Genomic DNA, 16,404 nt, shown 5'->3' with positions numbered 1-16,404 from the left:
TGTTCCTACAGGAGATCTCATTTCACAAACCTTCTCACCCTCTTCTCATCACTTGTGTCTTCTGATCATCAGCAGAGATCCAATTTGTTATGTTTACAGTCCAATTGCTCCTCCTAACAATCCCTCTCTAAATTATCAAAGATGTACAGGAGCCAGGCAGGATGATTTGCAATTTCCCTGCTGTGAGTGACTGTACTATAAATTTTCTGTGCACCTTCCAATTTGTCAGGATGGAAATCACTCAAACAATTAAGAATCCATCAGAGGAGAAAATAGAAGGACTTGGTGAAGAAGGTTTCTATTATTGGAGGATATCAACTCGACTCATACATATAAACCATATTTAACAGCATTAATTTAGATCATACATTTTGACTAAAGTCCCACATTTCAAGAACTTTGAAGATCTCACTTGGCATTCATCCTTGAAACAAGAGTGGTATTCATCCCTTTTTTGTTAACTATATAATTTTCATCTTGTAGAATTTGTATCAAAGTTCATATTTTTCTTTTTTTAAAAATATTTTTCCCTACCAAGCTATAAGTACGTGGTAAGTGGGATGAAAACGTTTCTGCTGTTTTCACAAACACTGTTTTGACCTGAGGCTGGACCTTGAGAGTGGCCAAAACATTTTTAAATAGTAATACTTCTATTCACTAATGGGTTAAATTGAATAAAATAATAATCAGCAGCAATTTTATGGTATTTGTATATCTCATACACCCAATAGAATAGTAATTTCAGTAATGTATGTTAAATGGATAATTTTTCATTTGATTAATAAAGGGTGCATGATAATTTGTATTGTAAATGTCCAGATTGCATTCAAGTTTGTTTTGTAATGTAACTAGTGGGTAATGAGCCTGGGATACAAGATTTGGGTGTCAAGTGCAATACTCTCCATGCCTCATCTGCTTTAATGTAGAAGTTGAAGTTTGTTTTGCAGAGTGTTTAACAGTTATTGCCCCCAAAACTTATCACACACAATCTAAAAATAAAAAGAGACGAATTTTAGCTTAATCTATTTGAAAGAAACCAGTAAATCATTCAACTTGTTTATGTAAAAATGAGTTATTTGACCTTGAATAAAGATTGTAAAATAGAATCATTTTATAATAAGGGGTTTTTTTTGTTCATTCTTCATTTTCCATTTTGGCTTGTGTTATTATCACTGTTTTCACAAATCTTAGAAGACTGTTCATGCTTTGGCATACCTTAGAAATTATTTACCTCTCCCCTTTAGAAGACAGCACATGAAATTTAATGTCTAGAGTTTTTTCATTTGCGATCCTTTTACTTTTCAAGGAAATGACTTAATGGATGAACGTTGCAAGCAGCCTATTTCTGGAACACTGATTGATGACATATGTCATTCTTTCTTTCCTTAGAACTAGATGATCTCTAAGTTCCCTTCCAGCCCAAACCATTCCATGATTCTTTTGTGCAGATTTCTAAATAGCACAAGTTACTTAAAGCTAAAGTTCCACCCATTCTGTCAGGGTAATAGCAGAAATATCTTTTTGGAAATACACAGCAAAGGGCATATTTTCTCTTTATCCCTTTCCTGAATGCTAGTTCATAAATCCTCAGGTATAGGACTGACTCTAAATCTGATTTACCAGAAGGCAAAATATTGAAGATAATAAAAAAAAAAATCTGTCTACTCATTTTTATTGAATACAAAGTAAGGTGTCTAACACAAGGATTATTTCACCTGAGAAGAAATTGGTTAAAGAAAGAGGTAAAGTAAAATTTCTTTGGGTTTCCTCATGCATATATTCTCTAATGAACACAGTAAGTAATTTATATTAGCTGTGGGATTTTGGAGTCTAATTTTGGAGCATGTAAGCACCGCTGAGAAAACATGATCAGCTCTTGTGGGAAGGAGTGTACAAGGTGCAAAGGCACACCCTCTCCCAACCTGTGAAATCATGTCAGCACTGAGCAAACATTATGCCCTAGAATTTCTGCAAGCATATATATTTGTTCCAAGTGTTACACCCAGTCAAGTTTTTTCCATCCAGACTGATCGTAGTTGTTAGTGGTTGTCTGTTCTTCCTGAGTTGCTCAGAGTCTTCTAGTAAATCTAGAGTGTAATATTAATAGCTTCATTTTGGGAACACATAAGGCATTATTTTGGTGGCAAATCTTTGCAAAAACTGCTTCATTATTCTATTGATTTCACAGGAACAGTACTAACAAGAATGGCAAAAAAATGACTGTGTTACATTGAAGGATGAATGACACAGCAGGTACGGTTTTGCCAAGGATCTCAAACGGAAAGGATAAGGTGAAGAAAGGCTTTGAGAAACAAAGAGGGATGGGCCAGAGGCAGCTCTGGCCCCACTAGCCATTTATGTTTTATTGCAAGTATTTAAATATTGGATTTTTTCCCCTTAATACCATATCAAATGAACTACATGAATATCTGCCTACTATTAAATTTGATATAACTGCCAATCAATAGCCAGTCTGACATGCTAGATTTATAGTAAAAGTAAAATTTCTACCTATTACTAAATCATATATTATAACAAACTATTCTAGACTTGTGCCAAGTCTGCTTGGCACAAGTCTACTGGCGGAAGAGGGATGGAGGGCTTGGGAAGTTAAGGGTTCACCTGGGGATGGCTCATGTGGCACAGTAAGAGCCACACAGGCAGCAATTCTTTCCATTTCATGCCTGTGAAAGAGCAGCTGCTATTTAGCAGTATTTAGAAGCATAAACTCATAGTAATGCTCTTGTCACCATTTAAAGGAGTTTTTCACTTTGAAAAATAAGTTTCTAGCCTGAAGCTAACCGGCTAACAGATAAAACTAAGAAGTTACATTTAGGGAAAAAAACCCCCACATTCTGACTAATGAACATAAAACTGGCAATTTACAACTGGGGATTTGACCTAACCTGAAGCTGGCCAGTACAGGCTGTTCTGTAAGGTCATGTTAACCAGTGTGAGCTGACAGGGACAGAAACTGCAGAGCCTGGTGGCTGCAGCAATTACCTGGGAGCATGGGAGACAGGAGTGGTGTCACAGAAACACACAGGTGGGGCTGCAGAAAGGAAAAAGGGTGTCACTGGTCATGGCTGGGATGGGTCAGAGGAGGCAGGGAAGCAGTGCCTGTAGTGACTATACCCATTTGTATCATGACTGGAAGAGTTGATAAATGAGAGTAGTTCTGTCTCTGGGGTAAGAAGAAAAACTTATAAGGGAAAGGGAAGGTGAATCTGCTTCTCAGCCTAGGGTTAGGGTTATACCCAGGGTTAGGGTTCAGAAAGCCACAAAGCCCAGAGCTCCAAGCACACTGCAGCTGCAAAAGGCATGCCAAGGGGAACACAGACTGTCAGAACATGGCTCATTCCACAGCTCTCTGCTTCGCACCAGCCTCAGCCCAAGGCTGCTGGGGAGTGGATTCAGGATTCCTACGAACTGTCACTTTTCAGATCCAAATAAGATGTTGGAAAATCCTCAAAAAAAGATGGAATTATGGCTTGCTGGGCACTGCTAATGCAAGGAATTTTGGGTCTTCTTTTTCTTCCTAGGTGTTCTCTGGTTTGTTAGTCCCACTCTGGCTGACTGGGGAAAAAATGCAATCTGTCTTCAGACTCCAGATTATGAGCAGAAATTACTGTGTAAGGAGGTGCTGAAAGCATGACACACTGGATCTGTGTGTATGCCTTGCAAAAGCAATGGGTTTGTAAGCAAATTGAATTAGTGTGAATTGAATGATGCCTTTTATTTGTGGATGCAGGTCATGAACATGCACTGGATTCATATCTTTGCACAGATCTCAAACAGAAGGTGAAGTCTAAGAAAAGATAGGGGAAGAAATAAACATTTGTGTAGAGTACCTAAATAGCAAAGGCAGATCAGCTCAAACAAGTGCATATGTGTATATATATATCTATATATAAATATAAAACATATATACATATACACATATACATATGTACATGTGTATGCACACCAAAATAAAAGGAAGAGAACAGGCTATTAACAAAGAGATGAAGAAAAAAATATTTACAGAAAGTTGGTTCCAGACAGAAAATAAAATAAAGAAGCCAATCAATACAGCAAATGCCTTAAAGAAGACAAAGCTTCAAACCTGAACCCCCCCATCCACCAAAAATGGAAAATTATACCATTTAATGAGCAAGGTATTATTAACTGCCATCGAGTTTACTTCAGAAAATGTTGCCAGTCATGTTGGTTCTACAAGCCATTATTCCAGCCAAGAATTCTTATTATTGTAAATTAATAAGTATACCTTAGCTATAAATAGCCAGGTCAGGATGCACTAGAAATTATTTACTTGTTTGGTGAGAACAAAATAAATTGAGGACAGTAAAAAACTGTTCAGTCAAAGAGAAGGAAGTCAATAGCAAGTAAAAATAGCAAGGAAAACCACTTAGAATTAATTAAGTTGCTAATTTGCGTTTAGCAAAATATTTACAAAAATACTTTGATAATTATTAGGAATACATAATTAGAATGTGATTACTTTGATCTTGCTGAAATCAGCAGAAAAATCCAGTTAAGTGGGACTCCTTCCCACAGCAGCCTCATTTTTGCTCTCTGGCACTATTATTTTTAAATGTTCTGTCACAAACAGAGCTGAATTTCTCAGTGTGAGAAGAGCAAGAGAGCCCTTTCCTGGAGCTCAGTATTTAAAGCAGTGGCCAAACAGTTCTGAAGAGATGTAGACACGTCTGAATGGCCAGATTTTCATAAATGGCTCATTAACAAGCTTCTCTCACAGAATCTCAAAATTTCAGAAGGCTGCAGCTTTCCTGAGAAGAGGTACACCACAGCCTCCTGAGAGTTACAGCCCTTCTGCCTTGCAAAGTCAGATCACTCCCAGACCAGCTTCTGCAGCAGTATTTCCTGCTGTTTGTTCTGTCAGACACTTTTATCATTTGTTAAATGGGGAGAAACTCCTCCACTTATCTACTTCTTTCTAAGTGTTTATTTTCTCTTGCTTCTCAAGCCCTTCCTCTACCAGCCAACAGCAAGAAGTTTCCCCAAGCCCAGAGGCTTCTCTTTTCCATCCTTTTATCATGATTGAAGTAGACATGGGGGAACAGTCTCAATTCCAGCGCTGCATTTATTTTTTTTTACGCTTATGGACATGTTTATATACTTACTTGTCTGCTATACGTAAAGAACACACAAGAAACATGCTTTTTGCAGATTAAAAACAAACGGTCCTGTGGATTCCCATAAAGTTACTCTATTTTTAACCAAGAGGTTCTGCTTTTGACTTTCTGCAAGTCTGAAACTCAGGCCAAGGGGGGCAGCTCTTGCAAATATTCGACTGAAGACAGAGATGAACAAAATGGAAGATGGCAATTCTTTTTCCCTATGCCAAAATATAAAATGACTTCGAGGTCAAAGCTGACCTAGCGAAAAGCACGAGTCTCCACGTGGGGTCTGGGACAGTTCAGGTACAGAACAGCGAACCTGGGAACACGGAGTGTGCTGACGGTGGCCTCTCACCGCCAAGGTCTCTGTGTGTTTTCTGGTTCTTTTTAAGATAAAATACTCGGGGTACAGGCGAAAGAAAGTAGGTGTTTTCAGGTGGCAAATAAGGTTCTTACAGCGTATTTTGTCCATGTGAACGCACAGCACTGACGCAGGCAGACGGCCCCAGCTGCACCAGCGGCGTTTCCCCGCAGCCTCACGGGGGGAGCCGCGATCCCACGCCGGGGCCGCCCCTCCTTCGCCGCCGGGGTGGGATCGCCGCTCTGCCCTCCCCGGGGCAGGGCCGGCGGCTCCGCTCCCGGGGCCGCGCGGAGCGGGGCGGCAGCGGCGGGCGCAGCGCCGGGGCGATGCCGGCGGTGCGGCTGCGGCTCCGGGCAGCCTGCCTCCTCCTCCTCCTCCTCCTACTCCTGCTGCTGGGCAGCCGCGGCGCCGCCGCCCTCGGCCGGGACGAGGTGCCTTCCCTGCGGAGTGAGTGACGCCTCGGGGTGGCCCGGGGGTGGGGAGCGGAGCGGAGGGCCCGGACGGGCACAGCCGAACCCTGCCGCCCTGCGGGACCGCCGAGCCCCGCCGAGCCCCGGCGGCTCCGAGCGCTCCGGGACGAGGGGCCGGGGGCTGCTCCGCTGCTCTGCTTCGCGTCCTCACGGCTTCTTATTCCGCTGCCCATCGGGGTGCTCCGTGCACCCGGGGAGAATAGCGATAGTTTTATTCTCATTTCCAATAAATCTCAGTTACTTTCTTTATTATCACATAAGCAGTTCTCACTGCTTTTTTGAGGGAAGGAAATGGGAGGTAAGGAGGAAGGAAACGAAGCTATCTTGTTCGCCTGGTTTTGTTACAGCCGTTTATTCCCGATTAGCTGTGTTGAGCCCAAGTAAACAGGAACTTGGAGGTGCTGGTCAGCAATTAGCTCTTCATCTGGGGCTGAACATCAGCTCCAGGCTTCTCTTCTGGGAATGCGTTTCATGTCACCTTGTCCTTGTGTGGAGGGGCATGGATGTAGAGAAGTGGATCTGTTCTAAAGACTTCCCTTCATCCATTCAGTTTCCAAAGCATAGATTATCTCCTTTCCTCTTGGAGTCCCCTGGGGCACAGGGCTCCGTTGCAGCTCTTCATCTGCAGGACTTTGGGCACTGACCTCTCCCTGACACCAGGAGCTTTGTAACAAAACCCATCTGAGTGAGCAGCTGTAAAGTGGATGGTGTAGCCTTGCAAGCTCAGAAGAGGTGAGCCTGGAGGCATTCCCAGGACTGATGTTGCTCCAGTTGTCTCATTGCCCCAGTTGAAGACAGAGCTGAGCTGGAGCTCCTGGAACTGTCACTGAGCCTGCCATCTCTCATGTGTTGCTTCTGCAGTGAGCTGGCTGTTTCCTGGCAGTCTTCAGGCAAGCAAGCACAGCTCTCTTGCCAATTTTGTATGTGGGGAATGGAAACCACATTTGGAAGGGGGCTCAAGAATTATGGTCTAGCTGTTTTTGGACAAGTTGCCCCAGAATGAAAAAGGGACGTTATTCACAGAGATCCAGATGGGTTATTTGTGTACACTGGGAAAGAACCTTATCTTTTCTCAGCAGTTACTGCAACTCTTAAGGGCCTTACAGATAAAGGCTTTCAAAGGCTGAGAATCCTTCACCTCTGCATTGTGGTCTTGTTCCCCTCACCCCAGGAAGGTGCTGTATGGGAGATGCTGTGTGCTGTGGATATAGATAAACTTTGTCAAACTCACAATCTGTGTGTGGATCCAAGTATCCTGGTGAATTAACCTCATTAATCAGAGTTTAGTAGTGCTAACATCCCAGTTTTTAGTTACCTAGCAAATTAACAGTGTATTTTCTGGTCAGCAAAGATAAGACTGCTGTTGAAAAGATATGTCTGTAGTATGAGAGGCAGAAACTCTTTCTGGCCATGTAAACAGAGACAGCTGTGTTGCCCATGGAGAATTGGGTTGGATAAGAAGGGTGAAACCAGTATGAACTGCAAAACTTCACTGACTTTCACCTGCTGCCAGTCAGAAGGGTTTGCTCCTGCTCCATCAGACTGCTAATCTCTATAGCCATGTGGGAAACAGCCACTGTTAGCAGTGCCACAATCTGCAGTGCCACCTCTCTAAGTCATAAGGTGTTTTATGCAGAATTTGTAACCAAAAACCTCTCCATAATCCATATCCTTGCTGTTCTGCCTGTTGCATGCTCGTTATATTGTTGAGCTGGTCTCCTGTGTGCTTGTTAAACAACACTGTCATGGTGCTGCTTGAAACATCTTCCTTTTTTAGGGCCACACCTAAGCTCTATGCATTAAACTCAGACACAGCATCTGAGTGGTCCTCTGCATCTTATATTTCATTTGTGGCCTATGTCAATTTGAGAGAGATTTTTTATTGTCATAGTTAGTGCTTCAGTATGCTAGGTGTAGTGAATTACAGAAACTTGAAAATGTGCATGGCAGAAATTATCACTGTAAAATTTGAAGGCAAAATGGAAGTGCTGCTCAGGTTCTCAACACATAATCTCCTGAGGCATAAAATAAATATCTCACATATAATGTGAACAGAACTCCTTGGGTTATTTTCCTTTGGATTTCTGGATGAATCAAGTAGCTGAGCTGTTACAGGCTTACATTTTGCTGATTTTCAGTTCCTCAGCTGCCCTCTTTTTTTCCCAGTCTATATGATCAGTTAAACTTTTGCTCCCAAGACATTAAACAGCTGACTTTTTTCACATACTCACAACATGATGTCACATATTTCAGTGAATTTCTGTGTGATTAAAAAAAAATCTGGGCTGTCAGGCTAGCCCCACAACATCTGCTCTTGTGGAGGGTAGTCACAGATGGCTGAACAATATGTATCAAATAGGAAAGGCATGGTGGCACTTGGCCACCAGTTCTAATGGTACAGATAAATCCTGCTATTTCTGTGTCCTATTGACAATGCAACTTATTTTCTTTTTTATAGTTGCAGAGTAAAGAATGAATATGGCAATGTCAGTCTTAAAATATTTGGCTTTTACTTTAATTGCACTCTCCAATCTACACTGGGAATATTTTCACAGTATACAGCATGACTTGTATTACTTAAACCTTTGCTTCATTACTGTGACCTTTACTCTGTCTTGGTGACCAGTGGCTTTTTTGTTTAAACATGACTGACGTTTTTGGGCACCTCTTGTTTTTGTTTGAGGTTATTTTTGGCTATCCAACTTGAGAAGTATTACTTGGTTGTATTTTTGTGAGCTTGCAAGTAGTTCACATGTTTACAAAAATCAGCTGGCAGTAAAATTAGACTATGACACCTTAGTTTTTTGGAGTGCCAGTTATTCTGATGGATATTTTCAGTTTTCTTCCTAAATAGCTGAAATTAAAACATTTGTCTTTTAATACTATTTAATCAATTGCAGTATTCTACAGACTGAAAGTTTGTTGTGTTTTCTTCCCCTTACAGATAAAGGGATATTTATTATCCAGAGTGAAAATTCCAGTTTGTGCATTAAAGTGGACAGAGCTGGCCTTGTTCTGGAAGACTGCGGTCAGCTCTCAGAAAAGATGTTATGGAAATGGGCATCCAACCGTCGTCTTTTCAACATAGGCAGCAGCACCTGTCTGGGGCTGAACATCAGCAAACCAGAGCAGCCACTGACTATGCTTGAATGTGATTCAACTCAGTACTCATTGTGGTGGAACTGTGATGGAAATGCGTTAGTTGGTGTATCAGAGTTCAAATTAGCAGTTGAAAACAGTAAACATATTGTGGCCAAAAAAAAATCTACTTCTCAATGGAAACAGTATATGTCCTATGATGAAGACCTTTGTGAACACCCATTTCAAGGTAAGAATAAAACTTGGTCATAGAAGAGTAGATGGGAAAATTTCAGAAGTTCTGTTGGAGGAAGATCAGGTGCTTATGATCCCTTCCAGTCTCTATTGCAGTTTGGGCCTCAAAGTTTGTGGGGTTTTTTTTATGTGCAGTGGTTGAGATGAGCATACCACACAATTGTGTGTGTAATCTTTTGTTAAATTGACCCCCAAACCCACCAGTATCCTTGCAAACCAGGAAATGCTCATTTCAAATCACCTGCAAAATTAAAAGGGTTACTAAGGATTTGCTGTTGCCTGTCCTGCAGCTTCCATTATCAGATAAACCCAAAGAGAGATAAGAAAGGATTTGGAGTTCCTGTCACTGAAAATCAGTCTGTAATTGCAGTGTGCATGGAGCAGTGTCTGCAATGTTCAGCACCTGGACTCTGAACATGCCAAACTTTGAAACAGAGATCAGAAGTTTGATAAATCCTGCTGAACAGCCGGTGAAGGTGTAGGAATGTACATCATGATCCAGGTCTGAAGACCCGAACAGTTTTCTGGGTTTAAGGACTAAGATAAACCCACTGACTTCAAGCAGCAACAGACAGCCTGTACCTTTGCCCCTTCCTCAGCGTTTCTGTAAGAGGGAGAGACCTGATGTTTGCGCACTGTCTCAGACTGAAGTTGTTGATTTCTCCCACTTGAACTGGGTGTTTGGGTTCCAGACCTGGTCTTAGTGGTTTCCACTGTAGATGTAGCTCAGCCTCTGCTCTCACCAAACTCCTTCTTTGGGACCTGTGATAACTGGGAAAATACTACAGTGCCCGACCTCTTTTCTAAAACCTAAGGGAATTCATACTTAAGACCTGACAGAAAAATACATAAATCCATGAAAAGTCATACACATTTGCCATGTACACACAGTGAGATGAAAGTAGACCTGGTTTAGCAACTGCAACATATCAGAGAGATGAGGAGAGGATGAGCATTAGGCAGGTACTTCTAGCCTTGTTTTAGGACCAAAGTATTGAATTGTGTTGGCAAAATCTCTTTCAGGTTCTGTTTTCTGCCTTCTACCACAAATCATGCAGATGCAAAGGCAACCCAGCCTGTTAGTCCACCAAGCAAGGGGTGTGAGGGATAGCTACCTCCAAAATAAAACAAAAAAATATATGTGTAACTGTGGTAAGAGGTCTGTAGCAATTGAATTTGGTTTCTTGCCAGGACTGAGATAATCCCTCTGTGGCTGGTAGCATGGTAGCAGGCAGACAGAAAAGTAATCCTGATTTATTTTTTGACCTGTTCCTTGTATTTGCCGTTCATTCATATCAGGAGGGGATTTACAATGTATAAACTGCTCTTTTATATGTGCACAGCCAGCCATTAACGCTAGAAACCTCTAGGAACCTGGCAGTATGTATTGATTCTGTAGTTGAAGGACTTTGGTCTTAAAGCTATCAATGTGGAATCTTTGATAAACAATTTCATTCAAAGAGTGATTGTGGTTCTTTGAACTTTTTTAAAAGCTCTGAGGTTTAGGAGACACTCACTGAGGTAAAGCTTTTACATCTTTCAGTTGCACTGGATTCTCTCAATATTTTGGTCCTCAAGCACAATAGGAAAATATTTAAATATTTTGTAAGGCATTGATTGTGGCAACAGATATATGGAGCATCGAGTCTTTAGCTATGTTATTATTCTCCACAGGATAAAAACTTATTTTTAAAAGTCTATTTAATATTCCTTAATGTTGTACATTTCCATTCCCAAGGAATGATAAAGAGATTGGAAAACACATTAGAAATCCACTTTTTAAAGAGTGGGAGAAGCAGGGAAATAATGTTAAATTACTCATCTGTCATAAACTAATAAATAAGTAGAATTTGCATCTGAGTGTGTTATGATTTAACTAATTGTTGTTTTATGTGGTTGTTCTGAAATGTAGATGCAGACTTTGTGTTAATTGATCACATTTTGGGGGTTGTGGTTTTGTTTGGGAATTTTTTTGTTAATGGAGTAAGTTACAAGAATGTGCCTCACTGACAAATTTCATAAGTTATTACAAATTTCATAAGTTATTACTTCCGCATTCTATTTACTGAAATTATGCTGCTCACACTTGTAATGCTATTATCAATTATAAATTAAAATTTAAAAGTCACTTTAGACATTTTATTTTTATTACTGATTCTAAATACCGGAATAATGACATATGAGGGACAAAAAATTTTTTTGTGGTCTGCATTGTTTTAATCTCTGCTTTTTTTTTTTTTTTTCCAGAAACATACACCTTGCTTGGAAATTCTTTTGGTTTTCCATGTGTTTTTCCATTTAAATATAACAACAAGTGGTATCATGAGTGTACCAGAGATGGAAAGGAATCTGAGTGGTGTGCCACAACAACTCACTATGAACAAGATGAAAAATGGGGGTTTTGCCCAAATGCTGGTAAGGTGTTGCTTGTCTTCTCTCTCCCCCCTCCAAAAGTTTGTTCTTTATTAGTAATACTAGGACACAGTCTGATTTTTGATTACTTCCCTTCTGTTGGAGGGGAATGTCTTTTTAAAAAGCTGGGTTTACTCAAGGAAGACTTGAGTAAATTTGTTACAGTTATTTGACCTTTGAGACTCAAAGTCCTCATCACAACAGCAAGACCAGCAGAAGGACCAGCAGAAGGACCAGCAGAAGGACCTTATTCTGTGCAGCCCACTGACCCTGCCCTGCAGCCACAGCCCTCTGTCCTAGTGACACACAGGCAGCTGGTGTGGAACACATCTCCTAAGGGCTGCTCTTGCAAAGACACCTTCTGCTTTGGACTGCCTTGCATCTGGCACGTTCCTGTTCTTCTGTGCCCTGCTTGGATATGCCTTGGGCCTAAAATACTAAAAAGCAATAGCTTTAAAAATACTTGCTGTTGAAAAGATTTTGGATGTATGATCTTTGTGAATATTTCAGCTTCTTGTGTAAGTAAGCAAAATAGCGTCTTCTATCAGTAGAAGTGGTTTGGAAAAGCCTTTCCTGCTCAAGCTACATTTCAGATTTCTGTTCAAAGCATCTTAAAACCAGCTGTAAATGTGTCTTTGTAGTGAGTATTTCTGGGCAGCCGTTAAAATAGATAGTATTTGCAGCCTTGCTTATCCTTTTTAGTTATAGGAAGTTTATTCTTTTGAGTACAAGGTCCAAGAAGATACAGTGAATGTTGCCACAAGTTGGGTGAGGTGTTCACAGTTTGAATATTTGAATGTTCAGCTTTAGAGACAAATGATTAGCCAGAATAAATTAAAATGTAGCTGCGTTGGCTTCAAGAGAGTTGTGAAAATCACCACCAGGTGCAGATCAGCTCCTGAGTATTTTATCAACCATAAGAAATTTGGAGCAACATTTTATTTCATTAGTGCCCTATTTCCCTATTTGTGTTAACAAAATAACAGAAAAGGCAGTCCTAATTGTGCTTCCATTGGAATACAGCTGTCATTAATTAATTAAATTGTTCAAGGTGTTGTGTTTCTGATTGGTTTGGCGTCTTGGGCAGCTGGTGACAAATCTGTTTCTGAGTAGAGAGTGGCTGTGACATCTTTTGGAAGAAGAACCCCAAGACACACATCTGCTACCAGTTCAACCTGGCGTCCGTGCTGAGCTGGCGCGAGGCTCGGGCTGCCTGCCAGCTGCAAGGAGGGGACCTGCTCAGTGTCACCAGCCCCGATGAGCAGGACTACATAAGTAACTTAAACAGTGAGTAGACATTGCTCTGGGGACCCTGTAGGAAACCTGTAGTTAGATTTCCTCCTTACCTGTGCAAGGGATAAGCTCCGAAGCCCAATACCCTGAGTGATTTCTCTCCCATTGCTGCTTTGGGGCTGTGTCATGTAACACACCTCAGTAGAGCTGGTTGAAAGAGCAAGGATGAAGGTAAGTCCCCACCTTAATAAACTGAAGTGCAGAAGTGGTGGTGTTATGTGAGGTTGTCATTTTCTCCATTCTCTCTCCCCACAGAGATTCCCATTCATCTTGAAGCTGTGGTTAGGGAGTGCTAACCACATTATTTACACAGCTCTTTACTTTGGAGAATTATACATGTGTTTACCTTCTCTGCAATGTACCTTGGTGTCCCTTTCTCCTGCAACGTTTTCCTTGTAAGATGGACTTCACTAAATGGGAATGATAGGAACATTTCTGCAGGCTTAAAGTAAATATCCTGTATGTTAAAAGTGCCAGCTCTATAAATACATGTTACTCCTTCTCTGACAAGCAATTTACTTTTCCCCTTGGAGCAAGTGTCTCAGACAAACTGTGAAGAGCCTTCTGAAAGCAAGGATTTCATGGATGTTTTAGTGCAAGTGGAGAAAATCAAGTGGAGGAATGGGTGGTGGAGCTCTGATGCAAAGGTTGCCTCAGATTTCTTGTTCATTGCTTCCCACTATTGCTGGTTTTCAATTGAAGGATATAAGCTAACAGGAAGTTTTAAAAATTATTTCATTGGCTTTTTGATATGCCTGCAAGGCTGTAAATGTTTCTGAAAGTTGTTTGGTTTATAAAAAACTGAAACAGGCTAGTGTTTATGTAAACAGGCTAGCATTTATGTAGCTGCTTGTTTTAGATTTAACTTCTAAGGTCAGCAACAACTGGTGCAGGAAGGGTTTGCAGAATGAGTGGCTTTTGAAGAATTTCAGGTTTCTGAGTTTATTCCTTTTCATCTCTGTGTTGATTAACAAAGTAACTGACTTTTTCTGAGGACAGAAAAAAAGCCAACCGGCCTGAACTTTCTGGAGACTGCTTTGAAGTTTTGTTTTATTCCAACTGTAACAAGTCAGGACAGCAGATCTATGCCTGTAGATATTTTAAAGCTTGGGGAAAGCATGCAGTATTACTTTGTTTATTTTTTTCTGTTTCAGGTCAGTTAAATTCCACAGACATGATGCTGTGGATGGGCCTGAATCGCCTGGATGAAGATGCTGGCTGGCAGTGGTCAGATGGAGCACCACTCATGTTTGTGAACTGGAGAGCAAGTACTTGGTGTTCCTCTTGCATATGTTATAGCCCCATAATTATATGCTGTCTGTATCTGCAGCTTGGTACAGCACTGCTGCTCCCACAGCTATGTTTGAAAGTTGAATTAAGTTAATGACTGCACCTTTTTTTGGTAGAAATATTTATTCTTTTTCACAAACTGAAAGCCTTTCTGTGGATATAACATCAAGTGAGATCTATCTCTTCAAAGCATTAATGGTCTAGTCCTTTTGTACTTTTAAAGATGTTTTTGAGGTTCCAGTTGCATTTTGAAACTGTAACTACATTCATGGAGAAAAGGAGCTTCAATTTGTTTATGTTAACAAGCTAATTACCATTAGCACATTAACGTGAGTTTTGTGACTTGGTTTGCTACATTTTGAAGTCTGTCAAGCAATTATAGACACCTGAGCTTGTTTCAGCCTCTCATCTGAGAGCAGCAGCCAAGGAGGCATTGCCACACATGCAGTTCATGGTAAATGTTCAACTGTCCATAGTACTAGCATGATTACTAGAAGCTTGGGTATGCAGGGATGTTTATACATTAATTCAAGTAGTTGCAGAGAACCTTACAAAGCCATTTTACAGCTAAGAACTGATTTTTTGTAATTGTGTGCTTCTCAAAAATGTGTTTGCAGATGTCTCTGATAACCGTTATAAAGAAAATCATTGTGCAGTGATTAATCCAAGATTGAAGTATGGCTGGAACAGCTATCTGTGTGAATCTGGATTGCCTTTTGTATGCAAAAAATATTTAAATAAGACAGAGCATGAAACACTGGGTAAGTGTCTCAGTGTTACTGTATCCTATTTGTGGGTGTGCAAGGAGAGCAAGAGAAGCCACCTGACTAAAAAGTCAGCAGAAAGGGGTCACAGCTGCACTGAATGTGTGGGTTTGCTAGTTTAAGTTGAACACAATTTACTTTAACTGATGTAATAACACTTCTGTTTAAATTCAGTCTTTCAAAACCTGTTGAGAGCCTTAGAAAAGAACAATTTTAATACAAATAGCATTTACTTCATTCTTTACACCATTGGCATGCTCATTCTCTTTTATATTACAATAGGAGCCACATTTATGAGTTGCAAAATAGGTTTTCAATGTGAATGGAATTAACCAGTGGCACGCAGAGAAGAAAGCTGTATAAATGCAGCACAAAATTTGCAGGTTTTTTTATGATATGCTGTGTTTTTGATAAAAACAGCCAAAAAAGTGTTGTACATACAATTCAAGTGTTTGTACAATGAGTATAGGATATATGGAGCATAGAATTAACTCAGGAACAGGAGAAAGTTAAAAACAGAACTTAGTTTATTCTAACATAAATTTTTGGTTTTGTAAGAGCTACTTACATGAGTTTAGCTCCTTCCTAGTAACTTAAAGTTTAGCAGCTTGTTTTGGGTAGTAAGGAAAGACTATCCAAACTTTCTGTAGGTAATGCATCTGAAAAAGCTTTATCTGTCTTTGAACCAGGTTCAGAGGTAATAAGGGAGATAAACTGTGTTTTAAACTGAATTAGTATTTGCACTAGTCCAGCAGCCTGAATGGTTTAATCATCAAATAAGGTGGAAGAAATTTCAGTTTGCTTGGTAGGTGGTGATCCGTAGAGCAGGTGTTTTGGCCTCCTTAAGTCTTCTTGGAAAACTCTGTTTTCAGCATTTTAAGGTTAAAAAATATCTCTGAATGTGTTATGAACATAACATAAGCTTGGCAATTCTGTCTAATGTATATGAACTTTGTGTGCTCACTTCAAGATACATGGCAGTATCATGCCACTCGCTGTGACGCTGGCTGGTACCCGCACAATCGCAACTGCTACAGACTGCATAAAGAGCAGAAGAGCTGGAATGATGCTTCTCTCTCATGCCACAGTGAAAACAGCAGACTCATCAGTGTATCCTCCATGGCAGATGAAGAGCTGCTCCTTAACTTGCTTGAAAGTGGTGAGTTTGGGGAGTTTCAGTGTGCAGGTGTTTCTTGAAGTGTTTTGCGGTGCTCTTTTGTGCAGCTCTTTAACTTGTTACCATCTGAGCACTATATAACGTGGCACACCCAAATGATGCTTGCAAAAAAAGAAATCATGTTGCATGTCAATTTTAGGAGTCTTAAAAATGCATAGTCACC

At 40.5% G+C, this 16,404-nt stretch overlaps 1 protein-coding gene across 1 annotated transcript in view; it reads left to right on the top strand.

Moving 5' to 3' along the window:
• The first annotated feature begins 5,809 nt into the window (after positions 1-5,809).
• Positions 5,810-16,404, top strand: part of PLA2R1 (phospholipase A2 receptor 1) — a 37,089-nt gene continuing 26,494 nt past the window's right edge. Inside the window, exons 1-7 of the mRNA XM_041403757.1 lie at positions 5,810-5,949; positions 8,917-9,300; positions 11,553-11,720; positions 12,831-13,004; positions 14,165-14,278; positions 14,918-15,061; positions 16,035-16,223. Of these exons, the coding sequence (XP_041259691.1) occupies positions 5,829-5,949; positions 8,917-9,300; positions 11,553-11,720; positions 12,831-13,004; positions 14,165-14,278; positions 14,918-15,061; positions 16,035-16,223 (1,294 nt within the window). The 5' untranslated portion in view covers positions 5,810-5,828. The remainder of the gene's footprint in view (positions 5,950-8,916; positions 9,301-11,552; positions 11,721-12,830; positions 13,005-14,164; positions 14,279-14,917; positions 15,062-16,034; positions 16,224-16,404) is intronic.

Source organism: Onychostruthus taczanowskii, unplaced genomic scaffold (genome assembly GCF_017590055.1).
Source record: "Onychostruthus taczanowskii isolate IOZ18803 unplaced genomic scaffold, ASM1759005v1 scaffold20, whole genome shotgun sequence".
NCBI lineage: Eukaryota > Metazoa > Chordata > Aves > Passeriformes > Passeridae > Onychostruthus > Onychostruthus taczanowskii.
Note: the sequence above shows the minus strand (reverse complement) of the source record. Positions and strands in the feature narration are given on the sequence as shown.